The sequence below is a fragment of the Petromyzon marinus genome, chromosome 53, assembly GCF_048934315.1.
Source record: "Petromyzon marinus isolate PM22_M1 ecotype Great Lakes invasive population chromosome 53, UKy_Petmar_22M1.pri1.0, whole genome shotgun sequence".
In the NCBI taxonomy this organism is placed as follows: domain Eukaryota; kingdom Metazoa; phylum Chordata; class Hyperoartia; order Petromyzontiformes; family Petromyzontidae; genus Petromyzon; species Petromyzon marinus.
Genome location: NC_133719.1, coordinates 5,138,472 through 5,165,535, shown reverse-complemented (window position 1 = coordinate 5,165,535; position 27,064 = coordinate 5,138,472). Strand labels below are relative to the sequence as shown.

General features: G+C 45.5%; 2 protein-coding genes and 1 long non-coding RNA gene across 5 annotated transcripts; 2 read left to right on the top strand and 1 right to left on the bottom strand.

Annotated features, from left to right (window-relative positions):
* Positions 1-1,665: 1,665 nt before the first annotated feature.
* On the bottom strand, positions 1,666-9,971 carry LOC142905386 (uncharacterized). Of its 2 annotated transcripts, none has more exons than XR_012929533.1 (4): positions 9,717-9,971; positions 6,839-6,919; positions 4,970-5,025; positions 1,666-4,634 (listed from the first exon to the last, which is right to left on the bottom strand). It is a non-coding gene; the product is annotated as an uncharacterized LOC142905386 (long non-coding RNA). The 2 variants fall into 2 exon arrangements; XR_012929534.1 differs by having other exon boundaries at positions 1,666-2,621.
* Positions 9,972-10,779: 808 nt separating this feature from the next.
* On the top strand, positions 10,780-21,539 carry LOC142905383 (uncharacterized). Of its 2 annotated transcripts, none has more exons than XM_076051940.1 (7): positions 10,780-10,933; positions 15,580-15,753; positions 17,897-18,038; positions 18,780-18,883; positions 19,447-19,600; positions 20,438-20,568; positions 21,326-21,539. In XM_076051940.1, exons 1-7 carry the CDS (start codon positions 10,924-10,926, stop codon positions 21,532-21,534), a joined length of 924 nt encoding a protein of 307 aa, XP_075908055.1. In that variant the 5' UTR covers positions 10,780-10,923; the 3' UTR covers positions 21,535-21,539. The 2 variants fall into 2 exon arrangements, with proteins under 2 accessions (XP_075908055.1, XP_075908054.1); XM_076051939.1 differs by lacking the exon at positions 10,780-10,933 and adding an exon at positions 13,223-13,504.
* Positions 21,540-23,228: 1,689 nt separating this feature from the next.
* Positions 23,229-25,816, top strand: LOC142905373 (uncharacterized). The gene is made up of 3 exons (XM_076051878.1): positions 23,229-23,356; positions 24,275-24,414; positions 25,177-25,816. Exons 1-3 carry the CDS (start codon positions 23,229-23,231, stop codon positions 25,638-25,640), a joined length of 732 nt encoding a protein of 243 aa, XP_075907993.1. The 3' UTR covers positions 25,641-25,816.
* Positions 25,817-27,064: the final 1,248 nt, after the last annotated feature.

Here is a 27,064-nt window from a genome sequence, read left to right as displayed (position 1 = left end):
AATCCTTGTAAAAAGGTTTCAGTTTTGTTGTCAGAAAAAAGGGGAAAAACCCTATTCTTATCACCTGGTATCGTCAATAAAAGACATCTCACTGTCCCCAGGTGATGTACTTGTTAGTTTCGATGTAGTTTCTTTGTTCACCAGAGTTCCTGTGTCCGATACCATTGCAATAATTGAAGATTTGGTCCAACAAGTATTGAATGCTGATGTACCGGCCCTGGTGAGACACTGCCTCACCAATACATACTTCACCTGAAATGAAACATCCTACAAACTGAAGGCACCTCAATGGGTTCTCCCTTATCTCCGGTTGTAGCCAATATTTTCATTTTAAGAAATGAGACGGACGCCATCCAGGCATCCACTCTACACCCGTCCTTGTGGATGAGGTACGTGGATGACACGTTTGTCATCTGGCCACATGGCTGACCAGCTCTGAACCAATTCCTCAACCACATCAATTCCATACACCCATCCATCAAATTCACCATGGAGGTAGAAAAGGATGGCATGCTACCTTTCTTGGATGTCCTATTCAAAAACAGAACAGATGGCTCAATGAGTCATTGTCTACAGGAAAATAACCCATCCTGACGCCTACCTAAAACTTGATTCTCAGCACCATCCATTCCAAAAGAATTCCCTCATCAAAACGCTACACCAATAATTGCCTGGTGGGCCTTTGATTGGTGTAGTTGCTTGTCTTTTCCTACATTAACATTAGCTGCCCCACCCATGCTGCTGGCACACTTGGGCTACGCCCATCTCTAAACCCTTATATAAACCTTCTTTGGTTCTTTCGGTAAAGTCACGTAGAATGAGAATAAAATAATAAATTGATAAAATAAAATAACAATTTATTATTTTATTCTCATTCTACGTGACTTTACCGAAAGAACCAAAGAAGATGAATCATTGCAGTCACGAAAGCTTTAAACCCTTATATAAAGTTTGCCTTTAGAGGCTAACCCGTTTTACCGATGACCTTTTGTGTTGCGATCGAAACGTCATAGTTTATTTATTTATATTACTGAAAGAACCAATAACAAGTCTACATTATAGACTGCCAGTACGCTCACTCAGGTTAAGAACCAGGCTACAGTCTACATTATAGACTACCAGTACACTCACCCAGCTTAACCATTGCTACAGTCTACATTATAGACTACCAGTACACTCACTCCAATTAAGAACCAAGCTACAGTCTACATTAGTGTTTTCATTCACTTCATTATTTTATTTATCTAAGTGCCTGTTTTCTCCATTCTATTGCAGAGTTCAGCCTTTTAAAAATTATGTCACTTTTGTTTCTTGTGTTCATAGCACCACCATTGCCACTGCTGCTGATGCTCCGGATGCTGGCCCGTGCGACCAGGGCAACAACGTGCCCGCGGGTCCAGGGAGTCCCAAGACCCGCTGGCGAAGGGTAAGTAACAGACGGCATTGCCAACTCGGGGGAGGAGGGGGTAGCCAACAAGTATTCATTAAACGTTGGAAGCAATTATATGACGGAAACAGTCGCACAGTCGTTTGTCTGCGACACTGTGAATTATCAGCCGCAGCTAACATGAGTGGTGAGTGATATTTAGAATAGATTCCAGGTCGCCTCGTGAATCAATCCGTAGTGTCGAGCACGGTCACAAATGGTAAAACACTTCCCATGACTTCCGGGTATGACGGTTTTTTATTCATCAATGGATTGACAAAGGGCTGTATATTCCTTATTATTTATAATCTTACAACAGACTTAAACACAAGATCATGAGACAGTCAGAGTGTGGAAAGGAGGAAGATGCATAGTTTGTCGTGTAATATGAGTGTGTGTGGTAGAGCTCAGGTTCAAGTTTCATTATTTAGGTATAGCCCTGCTCTTGAGTCGGGTGCAACCGCAACAAACAAAGTATGAAGAGAACATCTAAAAGCGACGACACGCAACAGAAACATCCTTGATAAACCAGCAAATCTTCCAGAAAAAAAACCCACTGCATTACAACGCTGTGTGCAAAAATCCCAGTGTGATGCAAGTCAAACAATAACAACCATAAGACAATTTAGATTAAAGTTATCAGGCCAACTCCGCACTTCCGCAAGAAACATGGCTTAACCATGTTTTCAAAAACACCAAAATAAAGCTGTAAAAACAATCTAACAACAGTAATCAAAGGAACTGCGATTCAAATTTAACAATAAACGATATACATAACATGTACGTAACGGTCAACCTAATGAATTGAGTCCTTGACATTAGCAGAGGTATCAAGATATAAAATTTATTAGAACTATGGCCGTGGTAATAACTATCCATTATTGATGAAGAAGCCAATGAACAACAGGATGGCTGGAATGAATCAATGATCGTCGCCGGCAATCAATTAAATTGCTTCGTGGTGGGTCCATTGAGCTGGGTTTGGGGCAGGAATTAGGTGACCATAACAAAGAAAATTCTAACGTTTACCAAAAGGTATTTTGAACATCGATGCAATCATCGCTTTGCTTATGTTTCCAATACTGACCACTGTCCGTTTAATCTCTCTCCGCTGTATCCCAGTGTCCCCTAGGAAGCTGTACATGCGACCATTGGATCGTCGAACTCACAGCAACGCGGTACTTCACAGGAAAACCTGTGTAGACGACAATAAAAAGGAGCAGTTAAAGACTTGCAGGTGCAGCAGCCACATCAGCAAAAAACAATTAAACTTAAATTCATGCGCATTGGCTACGAACGGACTCTGGAAATTGACATTCCAGAGTCCAGGGCGGGGTCGACTCAGGGCACCTGCTTGGGGCAGGAGGTGGAAAAGGAGGCGGTCACGGTGCAGTCCCGGAAGAAGAAAGTCCTCTCGGAGTGAGTAAAAGCAAGTGCAGTGAACAATCTGCAGATGAGTTGCCACTGTAGCTGCACAAACGCACAATCAGCAGACACGCGGCTAGCGGAGCGGGATGCTAGCACGGCACAATCAAGGGGCAGGTCGACGCCGCTGTCCAAACGGACGAGCTGGCCGTTGGTCCACCGTGGGATGCCGTGAGCTGGGACAACTCGGACAGCCGTTCCAGCAGCAGTGACAGGGACATGAATGGTGCTGAGAGTGAGCTGGGATTGACGTATCCCTTTTGACACCAAGGCTGTGCTCACCTAAGACAGAGGCGATTTGAGACGTCATCCCGGAATCAGACCAACCCTCCCATTGAGTTTTCATCCGTAGCCCGTCGAGCGAGCGATAATGGTCTGGTTTTCTCAGAGAAGAGAGAAATTGGTGAAGATCTGACATGATCGGCACAATAACGGCTTAAACCCTTGATCAAAAGGGGGTGGTTGGTGAGCCATGACGTTGCCAGAAACCCTGGAGTCAGGCCGAAGTGCAAGTTAAGTAACGAGTGATGAACACAACACAGGGATAAACAATCGTGAAAGGGCTGTATGGTTGTGGCATGGTTGTTGTGAATAGTGGAGGTTATTGAGTGGTTGTGGCTAGCTATGGTTCTTTGCTGTAACAATTGCGATAGCCTTTCTCACATTGTAAACACAAATTATGGTGAACATAATTTATTCCACTATAATCAACTGTGATAAATAGTTGATTACGACTAGCTACTTGCCCCTTATTCTGCATTCTATTGCAGAGTTCAGCCTTTTGACATTTTGCCGCTTTTTGTTTCTTGTGTTCACAGCAAGGAAGATGCCACCATGACTGCCGTGAGCACAGCCACCACCACAAATGTCACTGCCGCTGCTCCGGATAATGACCTCGCCACCAGAGCAAGCACGTGCCCACAGCCCAGGGAGTTCCACGACTCGCTGATGAAAAGTAGCAGACGGCATTGCCAACACGGGGGAGGAGGTGGCAGCCAGAATTCAATGATGAAACGTTTTAAACACTTATATGACGGAACCAGTCACACAATTGTTTCTTTGCTGCACTGTGAATTTTCAGCCACGGCTAACATGAGTGGCGAGTGATATTTAGAACAGATCCCAGGTAGCCTTGTGCACCCACCCGTAGTGACAAGAACAGTGACGAATGGTAAAACACTTCCCATGACTTTCATGGCAGTGCGGAGGCATTTTCCACTTAGTAATAGATTGACAAAGGGCTGTATATTTGTTATTATCTCAACACTTAAACACAAGATCATAAGATAGTCAGAGTATGGAAAGGAGGAAGATAAATAGTTTGTCCTCTAATATAATGCGTGTGCATGGTAGAGCTCAGGAAACGGTCAACCTAGTAAATTGAGTCCTTGACATTAGTAGAGGTATCAAGATATTAAATTTATAAGAACTATGGCCTGGTAATACTATACATTAGTGATGGGGAAGCCAATGAATGACAGGATGGCTGGTCGGAATCAATGAGCATCGCAGCATCAATCAAACAAAGTGCTTCGTGGTGGAACGCATTGAGCAGGGTTGGGGGCAGGAATTCGGTGACCTTACCAAGGAAAATTCCAACGTTTACCAAAATAAATTTTGAACATCGATGCAATCATCGCCCTGTCCTCGTGTTTTTAATACTGACTACTGTCCGTTTCATCCCTCTCTGCTGTCTCCCACAGTGTCCCCTCGGAAGCTGCACACGCCGACCTCCAGGTGGACTCCCCAAAGCCACTGACTGTACAAGAGCAGCCGTGCAGTCCTGGAGCAACAGGAGAAGATCAAAGAATATGCACCAGAGCATTGTCATCATCAGCAGCAGCATATTCAGCGCAGCGTTTTGAGACAGCAGTCGGCACAGGAGCCGGCACAGGAGCCAGTCGCAGCGAAAATCCATAAGAAGAAAGGCCTCTGGAAGCGACCTAGGACATTCTTCCGCTGATAAATATAATTTTTCCAGAGACCTGTTCGCATCGGAAATGTAAATGTGATTGGTAAGTAGTTTTCGTAATGTATCAAGAGTTAAGATTTTAATGTACATTTTTATTGAGGTACTGCGTGCTGCGAATGACAATAAATATTCTGATTCTGACTTACCGCGAGTCCTGATGCTGGCTTTATTGTTGGAAGGGGTGCAATCAGTCAACACAATTCTACACACGGGGCAGGCATGCACACAGACACACAAAGACATAGACGAGGCACGCGCGTACAAATACCCGCCATTCGCCACTGAGTGAGGTGATGTCACCACGCCGCCTATGGTAGGCCAGGTGCATTGAGTCCACGTGGAGTGTCGAAGGCTCACTGACAGTGGGTCAAGGGATAGACCCAGGTGCAATGGGTTGACTGAGATGACTGACAGATGCACCTCCTGTGCCCCCTGCTGTGCCATCTTGCTGTGTTTTAGCCGCCTGGCTCTCCGTTCGTCGTAAGCGTCGCTCCTTTTCCCTCTGTTGTTGTTGGAAGGCGACGGCCTCCAACTGCCCAGTGGCATCCTTCACGAGTCTCCATAGAGGCCGATCTTGACACCACTCGTACCAGTCTTTGGCAAGTCAACCCAGCTCCATAACCTCCTGTACCGCATCATTCCATCTCTTCTCTAACCCGTACCACGCCTGTTTAGCCCCCTTTATCCGGTGAATAGATGCCTGGTTAAGCCCATTTTGGATCGTAGGCAAGCAGGCCTGAATGTTTCTAAATCGGCGCAGATGTTCCATTAGAGGGGTCCATGTTTCACAAGCATAGAGAAGGGAGGGCATGACTATGGCTGAAAAGACCCGAAGCTTTGGGTGGAGCAACAGATCAGGGTTGTGATAAAATCCACAACCTCCTTGCATAGCAGACGAGGTAGTTGACATGTCGTCACCACAGCTGTCACTGCTAAACACCATTTTACAGTTTTGCTTTTCACGCTGTGAGACATGTTTCATGATTCATGTTATCTTCGCAATCATAATTGTAGCCTGTACGAGTACCTTCCTCCGTAAAACCCAATAAAAGTGGGTGTCACCACGCTACACATGTACCAGGTCTACGCCTTGTTTATTTTACTTAAAATGTAACGTATTCGCGTCAAACTTGTCAAATGTACTAATTCCGTTATGAACGCTTTGTCGCAGAATTTAATCAGGCCAACATTTCTGGTCAACGGTGCCACAAAGTGTTCCATTGGTCCGTTTATTACATCGCGTTTCTGAAAACGTATTTATTGACAGAATTGTCAGAACAGATCATCAGGAAAACATTGTTCAGAAACATTTAATTTGCATGCGTTCACAGCGTAGGATTGTGATGAGGGTTCAGCAACTAAAAAGTGTATGGCTCCAAACAGCTCAAGGGGTCCTGGATGCATATGGAAAAAAAATAACAGCAGAGCTGTGCCAAAGATCTCAATTCACATCCTGATAACAATTAAAAAGCTCACCATTACAATGGCACTGTGCAAAACAAGTCACAACGTATTTAAGCATTTGTTTCGTGAAACTTTGTACTATTCTGTAAACTGAGTTAATAATAATTTAAATTTATAAAGCGCCTTTAAACAATCGTTCTCAGGGCGCTATGCATGGGAAGCTGTAACATAATTTAATGTCAACCAAGGAAAAGTGAGAAAGACATTTTAAACAGATGCGTTTTTAGTCCAAATTTGAAATGTTTTGTCTTGGAAATCCTGATCTCGAAGGAGCAACGAGTTCCAGAGTTTAGGTGCCGCAATTGCCAAGGCACCGTCACCACCCAAGTGTGACGCCTAGACCATGGGAGAATGAGCAATGCACAGTCTGAGAATTTTAATGATCTTGATTAAATGTCTGAAGGAGGTCCTGAATGTGGGGAAGAGAAAGTAAATTTCAACTGCTCCAGCGCATAATGCTTGTAGTCACGTGATGCACCCAAAATAAAATGTATCTGCTCAGGGCCCCCAATGGGCCCACACCGCCGCTTCCCGTTCCACATTCTCAGTACCGTAGTGTGCTCCGGTGTTGGTAGCTTGTAGAGAGCATCGCAAACATGTAGACACACCGGCGTCAGCGGGCAGCACGCTTCCTGGGACCAACACAGATGCAACACCACGTAGGATATGTTAACGACCTCGCCTGGTATACGGGAGGGGGAGGTGGGGAGGGTGGTGATGGGGGGGGGGTGGGGAGGGTGGTGGTGGGGAGGGTGGTGGTGGGGGGTGGGTGGTGTAGTTTTACATAGCAGCCCCCCAAACAAACGTTTTTGAGTGTTAAGTCGTTTGAGAGGGAAACGTACGGGCACAGGAGTATTTTTATATGTATATGTCTTTGTTGCGTTATGCAGGAGGGCACACATGAGCCATGCATCCGGATCATAGTCCTTAAATAAGTATATTAATGTTTTCAGACACTTCAGGATGAAGTTAGTTTTACATTAGTGGTATTTAGTAACTTTGAAAAATTGGTGAACAGGTTATGGTGTTTTCCAAAATAAACAGGTGCGTCTTGGTTAAGTGATTTCTGATGAGATTTATTGTAAAGGTACAGTACGGGTTCATGTGTGTTGTGATCAGATTTTACTTTTCCAGTTTTTTGGGCATGGAGAGATAGCTCAGGATAAACGTTATTTACAGGTTGTTTTTAGAGTCCTTGCGGCAGAGAGAATGCCCAGGCATATGTAATGTTAGCATTTCTCTCTGGGGTTGGCCTCATTTACAAACTATTCACGGCTGCACATGTGTACAGTATTAAGCTGCATGAGCGATTTAGCGCGTTTTTTTTTACTCATTGTAATTCTTCTTGATTTGAAGTGTTCGTGACTGCAAGGGTCCATACTCTTCGGTTCTTTTGATAAAGTCACGTAGGTAAAAATTAAATACATTAAATAAGATCAAACAAAAATGAAAACTAAATTAAATCACGACGTTTCGGAGGCAACGCAAGCTTCCTTCATCAGGTGACTATACTGAAAGAACCAAAGAGTATAGATAATTGTAATTCTGTCTGTCCACAGTTATGAGAATTGGGGTAGTGTTAGTAGAGTAGTAATGGGAAACGAAAGAGGGTATGAAGAATATATAATAGATGACAGAAATCTGATGAACGATGGACGAATAGAGAGAGATAGGAGGAAGAGAAAGGGAGATGAGGAGGGGATTAAGAGTTAGAAGAGATGATAATGAGGAACAGATTAACTAAACTAGTATTTTTTTATTTTACCAGCTAAGGCCGACTGAGCTATTAGCTATTTTTCCAGAAGCCTCCTGGTCACAAATGATACCTCAACGAGGTGGCTTATGTGGAAATGTATAGAAGTCAAATACTCTAAACGCCTGTTTCTAAATGTGGAGGGGAAAACTGGAGAAGAATCCATGCGACCACGGGGAAAGAGACACCGCAAACTCCAAATATACAGCAGCAGGAGTCAGGGTCGGGATCGAACCCATGACCTCCTGTACACCAGGCGAGGTAGTCAACAACTCATAGCCACCGTGGTGATGAGAGACGCAGATTTCAAATATACAGAAGCAGGCGTCAGGGTCGGGATCGAACCCATGACCTCCTGTACACCAGGCGAGGTAGTCAACATCTCATAGCCACCGTGGTGATGAGAGACGCAGATTTCAAATATACAGCAGCAGGCGTCAGGGTCGGGATCAAACCCATGACCTCCTGTACACCAGGCGAGGTAGTCAACATCTCATAGCCACCGTGGTGATGAGAGACACAGATTCCAAATATACAGCAGCAGGCGTCAGGGTCGGGATCGAACCCATGACCTCCTGTACACCAGGCGAGGTAGTCAACATCTCATAGCCACCGTGGTGATGAGAGACGCAGATTCCAAATATACGGTAGCAGGCGTCAGGGTCGGGATCGAACCCATGACCTCCTGTACACCAGGCGAGGTAGTCAACATCTCATAGTCACCGTGGTAATGAGAGGCACACAGATTTCAAATATACAGCAGCAGGCGTCAGGGTTGGGATCGAACCCATGACCTCCTGTACACCAGGCGAGGTAGTCAACATCTCATAGTCACCGTGGTGATGAGAGACACAGATTCCAAATATACAGCAGCAGGCGTCAGGGTCGGGAGTTGTTAACACATCGCCACCGTGGTGGGTGGACGGCGAGGTGGGCTGCTGGGTGGTGGGAATTTAAGCATTGAAGAAAGTTGTCCAACGTTTCAGCTGCCGCGCCGGGCTACAGAATCGGCCTCTGGATTGTCAGCCCGCGGTGCGCTGCCAACCATTACACGGCGGGAGATTAAAATTCACGCACAAGCAGTTGTACACACACCTGTAATCTGTGGTCCTCCGTCAACTTAAAATAAGTTTCCCCTCGCCTATTCAGTGCATTTATCACGGTGAAAAAATATCCCTGCGCAAACGATCGCTCTGCTTTGCAGAGTTTAGTAAGGTTATATTTTTTAGTGTGTATGTGATGTGTTCTCCTCGCATTGCACACGTGTTATCATGTTGATGCACGACCTTGCCATTCGGAACTTGACCGTGTATTGCTTTGTGCATGTTTATTTTGTTGTAACCAGGTTTATGTAACGAGGTCCCCAATAAAAATGGAACATATATTGGCTCAATGAGTTTTACCCGTTGGCAAAATTAAACCAAATCTTGCCTGAATACGGACATGCAAACATTATCCATAATTGTTTTTTTTTGGGTTCTATCGCGTAAATATGAATGTCGTTAAAGCCGCCTCACCCTACACAGATAATTAGTGAGGTTTGTCACGGAAACAGCAACACCGGTGCGTTTGGTGAGTAAACCCACGACATTTCCACGATACAAAGACGCACAGGAGCATCAGCGATATCGGCAAAACACAATCACGTTCGAGTGTGTGTGTGTGCATCTGCTTACCTGTCAACCCATACGGTTCGCGCGTATTATTGTACAGGGACATTGAGTTAAAAAAAATGTTGTGTTTCTTCCTTGTGATGAGACCCTTGTGGGATGAACGTTGAGATTTATAAGGGCACGGGGTGACCAATAAGGTCTGAATTGCTCTGTAATAAGGTAGGGCACTGATAAGGGATTAACAAATATGCATCTGTAAAGATCGTTCAGATCGACGTCGTAGCGAGCGGCCATTGCGAGTCCCCGCCCCCTTCGTTCCGCCCCTCCCCCCCCGGGTCGGCACTGTCCATTGCGGGGGGGGGGGGTGACCTCGTGGGAGGATGGGGAGATTGACAGGAGGGGGAGGGAGCCCCCCTATTGAGTGGTGGGGGGCCGTCATCTACAGTGGGGGGCCGTCATCTACAGTGGGGGGGGGGGGGGCATCGGGGGATGTCGGCTTCACGCGAGTCTGCTGAGGTGTGTGGTGAGTGATGGTCGTGAGTGTAGTTTTACTTCGGAGCCCCTCAAACAAACGTTTTGAAGTGTTGAGTAGTTCGAGAGAGGGAAACGTACGGGCACAGGAGGACTATTTTTTTATATTTATTTATCTTTGTTGCGTTATGCAGCAGGTCACACACAAGCCATGCATCCGGGAAATAGTCCTTAAATACGTATATGAATGTTTTTAGAGACTTCAGGATGAAGTTAGTTTTACATTAGTGGTATTTAGTGTTTTAGATAATTTGGTGAACAAATGTAAGCCATCTGGCTACCATGAGAGATTCGTTCATGAGGCTATCCACATATACAAGCACAGAGACAATTTCAACTGAGAAGATGGATTCTGGCTTAGCAATCATTGCAAGGATTTGATCAACCATTTCAGGTCTTAATTGATTGTTTACGCTTACGGTGGCTTTCAGACAGCACACATTAATTTTTCGTCTCCCCCCTCCTCTTTTCAGAACATAGATGGACTCGTCCTTCTAAACAAATTGTCAAATCGCTGCCCGTGGTGCAAACGTTTTTTAATAAATAAATAAAAAGCCGTTTATAAATAAATAATTTATGCGAACCGCCACTTCTTTCAAATTTTTCTTGCCGTTGGTTTTCACACCTGATAATGCCCGTTTGTATTATGGTCGAAACGTCGTGAGAATTTTTATTGTTTTATATATTATATTATTTTATTGTTTCCCTTCAACGTGACTTTACAGAAAGAGCTAAGAATATGAATATAGGTGAGTCTTGGTTAAGTCATTTCTGATGAGATTTATTGTAAAGGTACAGTACGGGTTCATGTGTGTTGTGATCAGATTTTAGTTTATCAGATTTTGAGCAGGGAGAGATAGCTCAGGATAAACGCTATTTACAGGTTGTTTTTAGAGTCCTTGAGGCAGAGAGAATGCCCAGGAATATGTAATGTTAGCATTTCTCTGTGGGGTTGGCCTCATTTACAAACTATTCACGGCTGCACGTGTACAGTATTCAACTGCGTGAGCGATTTGGCGCGGTTTTTTAAACTCATTGTAATTCTAGATTTGAAGTTTTCGTGACTGCAAGGATCCATACTCTTTGGTTCTTTCGGCAAAGTCACGTAGGTAAAAATTAAATACATTAAATAAAACAAAAATGAAAACTAAATTAAATCACGACGTTTCGGAGGCAACGCAAGCTTCCTTCATCAGGTGACTTTACCGAAAGAACCAAAGAGTATGGATCATTGTAATTCTGTCTGTGGACAGTTATGAGGATTGGGGTAGTGTTAGTAGAGTAGTAATGGGAAACGAAAGAGGGTATAAAGAAAATATAATAGATGACAGAAATATGATGAACGAGGGACGAATAGAGAGAGATAGGAGGAAGAGAAAGGGAGATGAGGAGGGGATTAAGAGTTAGAAGAGATGATAATGAGGAACAGATTAACTAAACTAGTATTTATTTTATTTTACCAGCTAGGGCCGACTGAGCTCTATCGTTCCGTCCCTCCCCCCGGTTCGGCACTGTCCATTGCGGGGGGGGGGGGGGGGGTGACCTCGTGGGAGGATGGGGAGATTGACAGGAGGGGGAGGGAGCTCCCCTATTGAGTGGTGGGGGGCCGTCATCTACAGTGGGGGGGGGGGGGGGCGATTTACGGTGGGGGGGCCGTAATCTACAGTGGGGGGAGGGGTGACGACGTGGGAGGATGGGGAGATTGACAGGAGGAGGCCCCCCTAATATACAGCAGCAGGCGTCAGGGTCGGGATCGAACCCACGACCTCCTGCACACCAGGCGAGGTAGTTAACATCACCTAGCCACCGTGATGATGATGATGAGAGAAGGGGTGATATGGGAGGCTATATAGAGGACTAAGATAGACGGCCAGTAAGATTGGGAGAGTAGCGAGGAGTCGTGACTAGGGGCAGGAGACGACGGGGAAGGCAGAGAGTACACAGTGGACGATGTAAATTGTGATCCACTCGTGAAATGTCCCGTTTAGCCGAAGTCAGTGGCCTCTTTTCAGTCCAGACACTCCCCTTTATGTAAAGTATCAGAAACTATCTAAAGCGAACGAAAGCGTGTATTTGCAAAACAACAAAAAACTATTTTAAAGACATCTATACATCACACCATTATTCTGCACACCGAACAGCCGCTTGGGACGTTAATCTTGCAGCACTAAACAATTCAACGGATATCGTCTTCCTAAGTTTTACTCATTTAGAACATCTATGAAGAGAGCGAAATGTTTTAAATTGTGACTGACAGGCAAAGCTCTTACAACCGTGCTCATTTTAACAACCGTGACATTTACACATACAGTATATTGCAAGTTAGATCGTACCGTTTTGTTGCCAACTGCTTTGCATTGTGGACCCGCGTTCAGCGATTGTGAAGACAAGGCTTAAGAGGTTTTTTTGGGTTAGATCGCGTAAATATTAAACCCGCAACCACCCGACACAGCAAATTAGTAAGGGTTGCAACGTAAACAGAATGTGGCCAATTCGTTACTGGTACAGCACACCGGTGTGTTGGAGAGCAAATACAGAACATTTACAATCCGAGTACGACGTTTCGCCAGTCATTACAACTAGCTTCGTCAGGCGACAGCCAGATCTGTGGAGAAATTCTATTTTGTTCTTTAAATAGACGGATAGATGTGATGATATCTTGTGATGTGCAAAGGAGGGGGAGATGAAAACATGAATTATAATGGCTATCCGTTGCCGGTTGGGTTATTCATATGGTAATCAGCGTACATTATGCATGCACATAGTTGCGACTTTAACGCCACATTCATATTTACAAGGTCTAACCCAAAAAACCTATATTACAGATATTGGCCGCGAAAGCCTACGTGTTAAACCAAAGCTTAATGGAGCATATTCTTGGTTCTTTCGGTAAAGCCACGTAGACGGAAAACAATGAAATAATACAAATATATTTTTGTTTTATTGTGAAATAATAAAAATATTTTTTTTATTTTATTGTTTCCCTTCTACGTGACTTTACCTAAAGAACCAAGAATATTAATTCCTGCAGTCGCGAAAGCTTTAAATCAAAACTTAATAGAGCAGTGAGCGGGCAGGATGTAGGGGGCGGGGCCAGCGTGGAGTGGGCGTGGCCTGCGGATGTGAGACGTCATAAATTTAGCACCCGCCCCCCACACGTGATCAAGCTCAACGGTGACGGCAAGCAATCATCACGCGCGCGCTGCTCGTCCACGTTATTGCTGGCTGACAAAACGGAAGCCTGTTGCTTGTCGAGGGCGGATCAAGAGTTTTAAACATGAAGCAAGGATTAATAATGAGGCTTCTCCGGGCCTACCTAAGTACTCTCTAACTTTCTATCATCATCTTCATGTGTTTCTCTAAGTACAGTACATGCATTTCAACGTCTGTGTCTCTCTATCTCAGTGTATTTGTGTGCATGTGTTTGTCTCTGAGTGTCTCCATGTCTGTATTTATCTGTGTATCCGTGTCTTTGTGTGTGTATGCATGTCTCTGGGTGTGTTATGCTTATTTTTGTGTCTTTATGTATGTGGATGATTTGTGTCTCCATGTTTGTGTGTCGATGTTTATTCGCGGATAATGTTTTTTTTCACATGACTCCTCTTTTCCTCAAAATTCACGGATAATAAGGTTCCATTCCACAAAAATGTATAGAATAATCCGCAGATAATCCTAGATAATGGGCGTGGCCTGCGGGTATGTGACGTCACATAATTAAGCCCCGCCCCTCACACGTGATCTCACTTCACGGTGACGACACGCAATATCGTAATCACGCACGCTGCTAGTCCACGTTATTCCTGGTTGACAAAACGGGAGCCTGTTGCGTGTCGAGGGGTTTATTAAGGGGTTTCTCAGGGCCTACACAGATACCGGCGCGCGTGTGTTTGTGTGTGCACAAGTGTCTGGCCATGAAAACCACTGATAATGTTGCGTTACCTACAACATAACAGAGTGTCTGCACACACTCAATGTTGCTCAACCATATATCTCTCGTGTGTCTCAGTGCTTCCGTCTATATGTGTCTCTCTACATCTCTGTCTTTGTACTTTACCTTCCTCTCCTTATTTCTACGTGTGTTTCTAAGTCCAGTACCTGCATCTCGGTGTCTGTTTGTGTCTCTCAATCTCTGTATTGGTGTGCTTGTGTGTGTCTCTGAATGTCTCCATGTTTCTGTGTGTCTCTATATTTCTCCGTGTATCCATGTCGTTGTGTGTTTATTATGCATGTTTCAGTGGGTATGTTCTGTCTGTTTTTGTGTCTTTACGTATTTCCGCGTGTGTCCATGTTTGTGTATCTGGATAATATGATGTATGTTTCACGTGACTCTTATCCGCAAAATTTACGGATAATAGGGTTACATAATACGATGTACTCTTGGATTCCTTCCATTCCTTGGCTGCTACACCACTAATATTTTCGACCTTCCGTAATTTCTTATGGTGACAGGTCCTGCCAAAGCCCACCAAATTGTTGTAATTAGTTGCATATGGGTGCCCGACCCTATGCATATCAGTAATCACATTCTGGAAAATACCAATTAATTTCAATTACCCATGAACCTGACGTTTTTAGACTATGAAAAGGCATTCTACTCAGAAATATCAATATGCATATTCGGAGGGAAATCAGACAAGCTGACACTTTTCCCAGAATTATTCACAGTGAAATTAGGAAAATATAATTTAATTGGAGAAACATACACATACAGTAGAACCCCACTTAACGACCACCCCGGTTGACAACTAACAACGGACCTCCATAGAGTCCATTGTGTATTGTATAGTGTAGTGTATAGTAGCGGAGTGTATAGTAGTGTAGGGCCTCCATAGAGCCCAATGTGTTCGCTTACCGACCATTCCTATGTCAACGATGGGCGTACGACGAGCACGCGACTGCTCATTTCGGCCAATCGGCAAGCTTCAAAGTGATCTGACCAGGCCTCGGCCAATCAGTGATGTCTATTCATGAGCATTGGGAATTGTTTACATTTGGTGTTGGCTGCCTTTGAAGTGGAAACATATCTTTTGAATTCTTGGTGTACTTTATTTTCCTATACTCGCTTCACGACCAAATCACTTAACAACCGGTTTCATAGAACCAATTACCGTCGTTAAGAGGGCTTCTATTGTTTTTATTAATGGAGAAAATATAAACCATCTCGTCATAAGAATGTGTAATAGCCTCCTTTGGCTCAGGGCTGTAAACGGGAGATGATCACTGCCCCAATTCTCATTTTAGCAGGAACTCAGTTTGGCCCAACATTTCTCATTCTCAGAGATGTTATTTTGAAAAATAACCACCTAAAAACTATGTCGCAAAAAAAACTGCTGTATTTATGCTACTCACCACTTTTTTATAACTAACCCTATCCTTCCCTTCTTTATGGCTGCAGGATTCCCGCTTAGCAGGGAACTGGAACCAAAGAATGTGCACATTGTTAAGACATATGTAATTATGGAGCAATATATCGGCTGGGGGCTGCATTTCGTACAGCGCGGAGAATATATACAACTGGTTTCACTTACTCCTGGAAGTTATGCTCAACGAAACGGAATACTGCAGCCAGGTAAGACACTGCACACATGCACGGGCCAAGCAAGTACTGCGATATGAGGTGTAGGGATGCCCATTATGTTTTTGATGTTTTTTTAAAACAACAGTACATCAGACGTGGCCAAGTGGTTCAGAGGTCAGAACACTGAACTGAGAGCCTTTGAGATCCTGAATTCAGATCTGGGTTTCAGCTGCCTGTGACTAAAACAGGTTTGGTCTCAGCTCGGTCAACAATGATGACATGTTTGGTAACATCACGTGAAATTTGGTGTTAAAATTATTCTGATGAAATTCGAGCACAGAGACTGATGGGGCAAGTTCTAATAGTGGGCACCTATGAAGAGTTGTACATTGGCGTGGTGAGCACCTCACCCAGCCACATTTGTATTCCCAATGCTGATGTTTACACAATGCACCAGGTGCTCATTTAAGATGGAATTTATCTCGGAAAGGCCCAGGACACCATTTAGATATCATTCATTACAGTTGATGTCACTGGATTTATGGTGCAGTGCGTAAATCCCTGCACCACTGCTCCAAACACGTGGCAACTTCCATTCACCACGACACTTGTGTGAGGCTATATATATTTCAAGGTCGTTGTTGTGTCCACACAACATCACCCGGTATTCACCACTAAGTGGCAGTGACATCACCACGGCGCCTGTGCCAGGCCAGATGCACTTTGAGGCCATGTAAAGTGTCGAAGGTTCGCTGACTGGAGGTCACCTGACACAACCAGGTGCCATGGTTTGACTGAGATACCTGGCAGATGCACCAGCTGACCTCCCTCCTGTGCCAACTTACCGCATTTTAGCTGCCTGGCACTCCGCTAGTCATTGTGAGCGTCGCTCCTCTGCCCTCCGTTGTTGTTGGAGGGCGACTGCCTCCAACTACCTGGGTAGCGTCCTTCATGAGCTTCCTCCAAAGAGGACGATCTTGACACCGCTGGTACCAGTCTTTGGCGAATCCACTCAGCTCCACATCAGCCCATCTATTTTCCAGCCCGTGTTGTGCCCGTTTAGCCCCCTCTATCTGGCCAAACAGAAGATGCTTAGGCATACAGTGGCTGGACATGTCAGCTACATGACCCAGCTAACGCAGCCTTACCTTCCAGAGGAGCTCACTGATAGAATTTGTAAGCTCCTCACGCAATACAGCTTGGTTAAATGCAGGATGGATCATAGGCAGGCCAGCCTGAATTTTCTACCTGGCATAGATGTTCCATTAGAGGGATCCACGTTTCACAAGCATAGATAAGGGAGGGCATGACTAGCCGTCAAGCTTTGTGTAGAGCGATAGACCAGGACACTTCCACACAACAGTATGCAGGCAATGAAAAGATAATGCCGCCTAACTGATTCGGAGTGAGACCTCACCTGTCAAACCAGAGCTAGTCATAAGCATACTTCCCAGGTATGGAAAACTCTCCACTCTCTCCACAACTACTCCATCACCAGTGGGGAGTTGATGGGGTGAATTGTTTGATGGCACAAAATACCCAGGCAGATGCTTAGTTTCGGTGAGGCTGATGGTAAGACGTCACCTCTTAGTGGCACACTCCAGGTATAGCAGCAGTGCCTCCAACTCCTCTGAGTGAACAGCAATTACCCACGACAGCCTGGAACTTAAGAGCTTCCCATACCTCACCGCCACACTCCCCCACCGCCTTCATTATTTTGTTCAAAGAAAGTGCCACTCCTTGTGGTTTGGCAGTTTACTGCCCCGAGTGGAAAACAGTTCACTCATGATAACTGGAGCCAGAACCGATATACTGGACCTCGTGTATTCCACAGAGGTCCAGGTGGTACCCGTCCATATCCTGCCAAAGGAGTTGCAGCCTCACCTCTGCAATGATAATTTGAACATTCCACGTGGCCAATCGCAGCAATAACCTGTTCCTGGAGGAACCCCAAGATGGGGGGGGGGGGTGGGGTTCATTCCATCTCTGCCAAATGGAGTTTGGCCAGTAGGCGTCATAAACACTTGTCCTCTGGGGCCTCCAGCATGAGCTTATTTCAGTGTTTCCACCATGGTGCTTGGTAGAACAAGTGCAGCCCCTCGCACACACATGTCCATACAAAGACGTACATACAAGCACATGCACAAACATGAGCTAATTAGCAGATGAACGTTGTGTCTGTTTCACTCCACAGGAGATGTGCTGTTCAAGGTGGGGAAGGCAAAATTGCTTGGCTTCAGACTCTTACACATCTCATCCATGCTGAACGCGATAAAGACTGGTACTGCTATACGCGTCACTGTGTACAGGAACTTCATCCCACTGCTGGGGCAATGGTACGTACGATGCATGCCAACAGACAGGACCCTGTGTCCGTTATATTTGTATTTTCTTGAAATAACAAGGACACATATACCAATAAAAAGGAAACCCACTCCCAAATTTTAACAAATGAGCATTGCGGGAAAACTTACTCACCTGTTAACTGTGTCACCACGCTGTGCAGACATGTTATGCACCAAGCAGCCTCAGTATGGAATTGCACATTAACTGCAGTAGCATTGGATTTCACCATCCACAATTGGCTTGTGATTTCAGATGATGTCAGTGGTGTTTTCGCCTTACCCTTAGAATGTGTTTTTTTCTTTTTGCATATAATCACTAACTTATGCATTTCATTCCCATGCTCACCTGTTTAGTATATTTGAATTTGAAATTATCGTAGCACTAGCGGAGGTTTTTAAATATTATTTGGCATAGATATAAAATCCTTTTCTGTTGATTGTTCACGCAAGATAATCCTCCCTTGCACCATGAGCACCAAAACTGAAAGGTGGGCATTTCCTGAAAAGCGGGCATAGCCAAGTGCCAAATGTGTGGATTGGATTAAAGGTAGGGTATTGGGAGGTCTCATACCTCCTGTCGATTTAGGAAATTGGTTAGGTTCATTGGGTAGACAAGTCCTCGTGGCTGCTTGGCTAGTTGATTGTGACTAGCTACTTGCCCGTTTTCTCCATTCTATTGCAAAGTTCAGCCTTTTGACATTCTTGCCACTTTTTTTTGTCGTGTGTTCACAGCACCACCAATACCACTGCTGCTGTTGCTGCTCCGGATGCTGGCCATGCGACCAGGGCAACAACGTGCTCGCGGTGCAGGGCGTCCCACTACCCGCTGGGGAAGGGTAAGTAGCAGACAGCATTGCCCACTCGGGGGAAGAGGGGGTAGCCAAAATGTATTCATTAAACGTTGGAAACAATTTAATATATTTCTTATTATTATTTATTATCTTACCTCACTTAAACACAATATCAAAATATAGTCAATCAGAGTGCGGAAAGAAGGAGGAAGATACATAGTTTGTCTTGTAATATGATGAGTGTGGATGGTAGAGCTCAGGTAACGGTCAACCTTGTGAATTGAGTCCTTGATATGAGCACAAGTATCAAGATGTGAAATTTATGAGAACTATGGCCGTTGTAGTACCTATACATTAATAATGAGGAAACGAATGAATGACAGAGGATTGCTGGCATGAATAAATGAGCGCCGCAACATCAATCAATCAAAGTGCTTCGTGGTGGATCCATTGAGCAGGGTTGGGGGCAGGAATTAGGTGACCTTCCCAAAGAAAATTCCAACTTTTACCAAAAGGTATTTTGAACATCGATGCAATCATTGCTCTGTGCTTGTGTTTCCAATACTGACCACTGTCCGTTTAATATCTCTCCACTCTTTCCCCCACAGTGTCCCCACGGAAACTGTCCATGCAGACCACTGGACCGTCTGCTCACAGCAAAGTGGTACTTCACGGGAACACCTGTGCAGACCATAATAAAAAGGAACAGTTTAAAAAAGACTTACAGGAGGAGCAGCAGCCACATCAGCAAAAGCAGAAAAAGTGAGTAAAAGCAAGCACAGTGAATAGTCTGCAGATGCGTTGCCACTGCAGCTGCACAAACGCACAATCAGCAGACACACGGCTAGCGGAGAGGGATTCTAGCACGGCGCAATCAAGGGGCAGGTCGACGCCGCTGTCCAAACGGACGAGCTGGCCGTTGATCTACTGTGGGATGCCGTGAGCTGGGACAACTCGGACAGCCGTTCCAGCAGACACAGAGGAAAATTCGAAACGTCATGCCGGAATCAGACCAACCCTCCCATTGAGTTTTCATCCCTAGCCCATCTAGCGAGCGATAATGGTTGGTTTTCTCAGAGGAGAGAGAAATTGGTGAAGATCTGACATGATGGGCACAATAACACCTTAAACCCTTGATCAAAAGGGGGTGGTTGGTGAGCCATGACATTGCCAGAAACCCTGGAGAGTCAGGCCGCATTATAGGTGAAGTAACGAGTGATGAACACAACGTAGGGATAAAAAATCGTCAAAGGGCTGCTACAAAGTGTTTTGAGGAATAGGTTAGCTTGCATAGTGATTATAACTTGGGAAAACCTCCAGCTCCATATGAATAGCAGTTGTGTACGGTTGTGTCATGGTTGTTGTGGATAGTGTAGGTTATTGAGTGGTTGTGGCTAGCTATGGTTCTTTACTGTAAGAATTGCGATAGCCTTTCTCACATAGTAAACGTAATTTATGGTGAACATAATTTATTACACTCTATTAAACTATGATAAACTGATAGTTGATTACAACTAGCTACTTTGCCCTTATTCTGTATTCTATTGTGGAGTTCAGCCTTTTGACATTCTTGCCGCTTATTGTTTCTTGTGTTCACAGCAAGGAACATGCTACCATGACAGCCGTGAGCACCACCACCAATGTCACTGCTGCTGCTCCGGATAATGGCCTCACCACCAGAGCAAGCACATCCCCACAGGCCAGGGAGTCCCATAACTCGCTGATGAAGAGTAAGTAGCAAACGGCATTGCCAACTCGGGGGAGGATGGGGCAGCCAGAATTAATTGATTAAACGTTTGAAACTGATTTGACTGAAACAGTTTCAAAGTTGTTTCTGTGCTGCACTGCGAATTATGAGCTGCGGCTAACATGAGTGGTGAGTTATATTTAGAACAGATTCCAGGTTGTATTTTGCACCCACCTGCAGTGACGAGCACAGTGACGAATGGTAAAATACTTCCCATGACTTTCGTGGCATGGGGGAGGTGTTGGTAATGGATTGACAAAGGGCTATATATTTCTTATTATTTATGATCTTACAACAGACTTAAACACAAGATCATAAGATAGTCAAACAGAGTGTGGAAAGAAAGAGGAAGATAGTTTGTCCTCTAATATAATGTGTGTGCATGGTAGAGCTCAGGAAAGGGTCAACCTAGTAAATTGAGTCCTTGACATTAGCAGATAGATCAAGATATTAAATTTATGATAACTATGGCCGTGGTAATAACTATCCATTATTGATGAGGAAGCCAATGAACGACAGGATTGCTGGCAAAAATCAATGAGCGCCGCAACATCTATCAATCAAAGTGCTTCGTCGTGGATCTATTGAGCAGGGTTGGGGGCAGGAATTAGGTGACCTTACCAAAGCAAATTTCAACGTTTGCCAAAAGGTATTTTGAACATCGATGCATTCATCGCTCTGTGCTTGTTTCCAATACTGACCACTGTCCGTTTAATCTCTCTCTGCTCTGTCTCCCACAGTGTCCCCTGGGAAAGACTTGCAGGAGCAGCAGCAGCCGCATCAGCTCAAGCAGAAAAAAACAATTCAGCTTGAATTCATGCGCGTTGGCTACGAGCGGACTGTGGAAATTGACATTCCAGAGTCCATGGTGGGGTCGACTCAGGGACAGAAGGTGGAAAAGGAGGCGGTCACGGTGCAGTCCCGGAAGAAGGAAGTCCTCTCGAAGTGAGTAAAAGCAAGCACAGTGAAAAATCTGCAGATGCTTTGCCACTGCAGCTGAACAAACGCACAATCAGCAGACACACGGCTAGCGGAGCGGGATGCTAGCACGGCACAATCAAGGGGCAGGTCGACGCCGCTGTCCAAACGGACGAGCTGGCCGCTGATCCACCGTGGGATGCCGTGAGCTGGGACAACTCAGACAGCCGTTCCAGCAGCAGTGACAGGGACATGAATGGTGCTGAGAGTGAGCTGGGATTGACGTATCTCTTTTGAAAGCTAGGCTGTGCTCACCTCAGCAGACACAGAGGCGAATTCGAGATGTCATCCCGGAATCAGACCAACCCTCTCATTGAGTTTTCATCCCTAGCCTGTCTAGCGAGTGATAATGGTCTGGGTTTTCTCAGAGGAGAGAGAAATTGGTGAAGATCTGGCATGATGGGCACAATAACGCCTTAAACCCTTAATCAAACGGGGGTGGTTGGTGAGCCATGACATTGCCAGAAACCCTGGAGTCAGGCCGCAGTGCAGGTTAAGTAACGAGTGATGAACACAACGCAGGGATAAGCAATCGTTAAAGGGCTGCTGCAAAGTGTTTTGAGGAATAGCAGTCCACTTGCATCGTGATTACAGCTTGGGAAGACATTCAGCTACATATGAATAACAGTTGTGTACGGTTGTGGCATGGTTGTTGTGGATAGTGGAGGTTATTGAGTGGTTGTGGCTATGGTTCTTTGTTGTAAGAATTGCGATAGCCTTTCTCACATGGTAAACATAATTTATGGTGAATATAATTTATTCCACTATAATCAACTATGATAAACTAATAGTTGATTACGACTAGCTACTTGCCCCTTATTCTGCATTCTAATGCAGAGTTCAGCCTTTTGACATTCTTGCCGCTTGTTGTTTCTTGTGCTCACAGCAAGGAAGATGCCACCACGACTGCCGTGAGCACCGCCGCCACCACCACCACCAATGTCACCGCCGCTGCTCGGGATAATGACCCCGCCATCAGAGCATGCACGTGCCAACAGCCCAGGAAGTTCCACGACTCGCTGATAAAGAGTAAGAAGCAGACGGCATTGCCAACTGAGGGGAAAAGGGGGCAGCCAGAATGAATTAATTAATCGTCTGAAACCATTTTATATATATATTTGTTATTATTTATGATCTTACAACACTTAAACACAAGATCAAAAGATAGTCAAGCAGAGTGTGGAAAGAAGGAGGAAGATACGTAGTTTGTCCTCTAATATAGTGTGTGTGTATGGTAGAGCTCAGAAAACGGTCAACCTAGTAAATTGAGTCCTTGACATTAGCAGAGGTATCAAGATATTAAATTTATGACTATGGCCGTGGTAATAACTATCCATTATTGATGAGGAAGCCAATGAACAACAGGATGGCTGGCATGAATCAATGATCGTCACAGCATCAATCAATCAAAGTGCTTCGTCGTGGATCTTTTGAGCAGGGTTGGGGGCAGGAATTAGGTGACCTTACCAAAGAAAATTTCAACGTTTGCCAAAAGGTATTTTGAACATCGATGCAATCATCGCTCTGTGCTTGTGTTTCCAATACTGACCACTGTCCGTTTAATCTCTCTCTGCTCTGTCTCCCACAGTGTCCCCTGGGAAAGACTTGCAGGAGCAGCAACAGCCGCATCAGCTAAAGCAGAAAAAAACAATTCAGCTTGAATTCATGCGCGTTGGCTACGAGCGGACTGTGGAAATTGACATTCCAGAGTCCATGGTGGGGTCAACTCAGGGACAGAAGATGGAAAAGGAGGCGGTCACGGTGCAGTCCCGGAAGAAGGAAGTCCTCTCGGAGTGAGTAAAAGCAAGCACAGTGAAAAATCTGCAGATGCTTTGCCACTGCAGCTGAACAAACGCACAATCAGCAGACACACGGCTAGCGGAGCGGGATGCTAGCATGGCACAATCAAGGGGCAGGTCGACGCCGCTGTCCAAACGGACGAGTTGGCCATTGATCCACCGTGGGATGCCGTGAGCTGGGAGAACTCGGACAGCCGTTCCAGCAGCAGTGACAGTGACATAATGGTGCTGAGAGTGAGCTGGGATTGACGTATCTTTTGAAAGCAAGGCTGTGCTCACCTCAGCAGACACAGAGGCGAATTTGAGACGTCATGCCGGAATCAGACAAACCCTCCTATTGAGTTTTCATCCCTAGCCCTTCGAGTGAGTGATAATGGTCTGGGTTTTCTCAGAGGAGAGAGAAATTGGTGAAGATCTGACATGATGGGCACAATAACACCTTAAACCCTTGATCAAAAGGGGGTGGTTGGTGAGCCATGACATTGCCAGATACCCTGGAGAGTCAGGCCGCAGTGTAGGTGAAGTAATGAGTGATGAACACAACGCAGGGATAAACAATGGTTAAAGGGCTGCTGCAAAGTGTTTTGAGGAACAGAGGTCCACTTGCGTCATGATTACAGCTTGGGAAGACCTCCAGCTACATATGAATAATAGTTGTGTACGGTTGTGGCATGGTTGTTGTGGATAGTGGAGGTTATTGAGTGGTTGTAGCTATGCTTCTTTGTTGTTAGAATTGCGATAGCCTTTCTCACATGGTAAACATAATTTATGGTAAACATTATTTATTCCACTATAATCAACTATGATAAACTAATAGTTGATTACGACTAGCTACTTGCCCCTTATTCTGCATTCTATTGCAGAGTTCAGCCTTTTGACATTCTTGCCGCTTGTTGTTTCTTGTGTTCACAGTAAGGAAGATGCCACCACGACTGCCGTGAGCGCCGCCACCACCACCACCAATGTCACCGCCGCTGCTCGTGATAATGACCCCGCCATCAGAGCATGCACGTGCCCACATCCCAGGGAGTTTCACGACTCGCTGATAGAGAGTAAGTAGCAGTCGGCATTGCCAACTCGGTGGGGGGAGGGGGCAGCCAGACTGAATTAATTAATCGTTTGAAACAATATGATGGAAACAGTTGCAAAGTTGTTTCTGTGCTGCACTGTGCATTGAGCCACAGCTAACATGAGTGGTGAGTGATATTTAGGACAGATCCTGGGTTGCGTTGTGCACCCACCTGCAGTGAAAAGCACAGTGACGAAGAGTATAACCCTTCCCATGACTTTCGTGGCATGGGGGAGGTATTTTTCAATAAGTAATGGATTGACAAAGGGCTGTATATTTCTTATTACTTATCCTACAACACTTAAGCACAAGATCATAAGATAGTGCAACAGAGTGTGCAAAGAAGGATGAAGGTAGTTTGTCCTCTAATATGATGAGTGTGTATGGTCGAGCTCAGGAAACGCTCAACCAAGTAAATTGAGTCCTTGACATTAGCAGATGTATCCAGATGTAACATTTATGACAGCTATGGCCGTGGTAATAGCTATGCATTAGTGATGAGGAAGCCAATGAATGACAGGATGGCTTGCATGAATCAATGAGTGCCGCAGCATCAATCACTCAATCAAAGTGCTTCATGGTGGATCCATTGAGCAGGGTTGTGTAGGAATTAGGTAACCTTACCAAAGAAAATTCCAACGTTTACCAAAAGCTATTTTGAACATCGATGCAATCAACGCTCGGCGCTTGTGTTTCCAATATTGACCCCTGTCGGTTTCTTCCCTCTCTGCTCTGTCTACCACAGTGCCCGCTGTGAAGCTGTACGCACCAACCAGCAGGTGGACTCTCCAAAGCCACCTACTGTACAAGAGCAGCCGTGCAGTCCTCGAGCAACAGGATCTCAAAGAATATGCACAGTGGCAATATCAGCAGCAGCAGGAGCATATTCAGCGCAGCTCTTTGAGACAGGAGCGGGCACAGGAGCGGGCGCAGGAGCGGGCGCAGAAGCGGGCGCAGGAGCGGGCGCAGGAGCGGGCACAGGAGCGGGCGCAGGAGCCGGCGCAGGAGCCGTCGCAGGAGCGGACACAGGAGCCATCGCAGGAGCCGGCGCAGGAGCCGTCGCAGGAGCGGACACAGGAGCGGACACAGGAGCGGGCGCAGGAGCCGGCGCAGGAGCCGGCGCAGGAGCGGGCACAGGAGCCGATCGCCGCCAAGATCCACAAGAAGAGAGGCCTCTGGAAGCGACTTAGGACATTCTTCTGCTGTTGAATATAATTTTTTACAGAGACCTGTTCGCATCTGAAATGGATGTGGATACAGCCACATTTGTCGATGTGATTTGTAAATATTTTTCATAATGTATCAAGAGTTAAGATTATAATGTACATTTTTTTATTGAGGTACTGTTTGTTGCGAATGTAAATAAATATTCTGATTCTGACTTACCGTGAGTCCTGATGCTGGTGCATTTTGAGTCCACGTGAAGTGTCGAAGGCTCACTGACAGTGGGTCATGGTATAGACTCAGGTACAATGGGTTGACTGAGATGACTGGCAGATGCACCACCTGTGCCCCCTGCTGTGCCATCTTTCTGTGTTTTAGCCGCCTGGCTCTCCGCTCGTCATGAGCGTCGCTCCTTTTCCCTCTCGTTGGAAGGCGACTGCATCCAACTGCCCAGTGGCGTCCTTCACGAGCCTCCTCCAGAGGCCGATCTTGACAAGTCCACTCAGCTCCAAAACTTCCTGTACTACATCGGTCCATCTCTTCTCTAACCCGTACCATGACCGTTAATCCCCCTTTATCCAGCAAAAAGAAGCCTGGTTAAGCCCATGATGGATCATAGGCAGGCCATCCTGAATCTTTCTAATCAGCGCAGATGTTCTATTAGAGGGGTCCACGTTTCACTAGCATAGAGAAGGGATGGAATGACTGTGGCAGAGAAGACCCAAAGCTTCGTGTGCAGCGACAGATCAGGGTTGGGATCAAACCCACGACCTTTTTGCATAGCAGACGAGGTAGTTGACATGTCACCACAGCTGGAACTGCTAAACACCATTTTACGGTTTTGTTTTTCATGCTGTGAGACATGTTTCATGATTAATGTTATCTTCGCAAACATAGTTGTTGCCTGTACGAGTACCTGCATCTGTAAAACTATTAAAAGTGGGTGTAACCACGCTACACGTGTACCAGGCCTACGCCTTGTTTATTTTACTTAAAATGTAACGTATTCGCATCAAACTTGTAAAATGCACCAATTCCGTTATGAACGCTTTGTCGCGGAGTTTATTGGGCCAACATTTCTGGTCAACAGTGCCACAAAGTGTTCCATTGGTCCGTTTATTACATCGCGTTTCTGAAAACGTGTTTATTGACAGAATTGTCAGGACAGATCATAAGGAAAACATTGTTAAGAATCATTTATTTTATATGTGTTCACAGCGCAAGATTGTGATGAGGGTTCAGTAACTAAAAAGTGTATGGCCCCAAACAGCTCAAGGGGTCCTGGATGCATCATGGGTGGTGGGTAGGTGGTGGGGGGGTGATTCGTGGTTGGTGGGGGGTGGGTGAGTGGTGGGGGAGCGCCATCTACAGTGGGGATGTGTGGTGCCACAACAGCGAAGCCGCTCCGTCGAAACCGGGGCCGTTGCTGTGCTGCTGCGACCGAGAAGCCACCCGGCTCCCGTCACAGC

Coding starts and splice junctions, on each gene's coding strand:
- LOC142905383 (XM_076051939.1), top strand. CDS start 13,462: ATGAAGCAAGGATTAATAATGAGGCTTCTCCGGGCCTACCTAA. Junction 18,039..18,779: donor ATCCCACTGCTGGGGCAATG/GTACGTACGATG, acceptor GTGTGTTCACAG/CACCACCAATACCACTGCTG. Junction 20,569..21,325: donor CCATAACTCGCTGATGAAGA/GTAAGTAGCAAA, acceptor TGTCTCCCACAG/TGTCCCCTGGGAAAGACTTG.
- LOC142905373 (XM_076051878.1), top strand. CDS start 23,229: ATGCGCGTTGGCTACGAGCGGACTGTGGAAATTGACATTCCAGAGTCC. Junction 23,357..24,274: donor AAGAAGGAAGTCCTCTCGGA/GTGAGTAAAAGC, acceptor TTGTGTTCACAG/TAAGGAAGATGCCACCACGA. Junction 24,415..25,176: donor TCACGACTCGCTGATAGAGA/GTAAGTAGCAGT, acceptor TGTCTACCACAG/TGCCCGCTGTGAAGCTGTAC.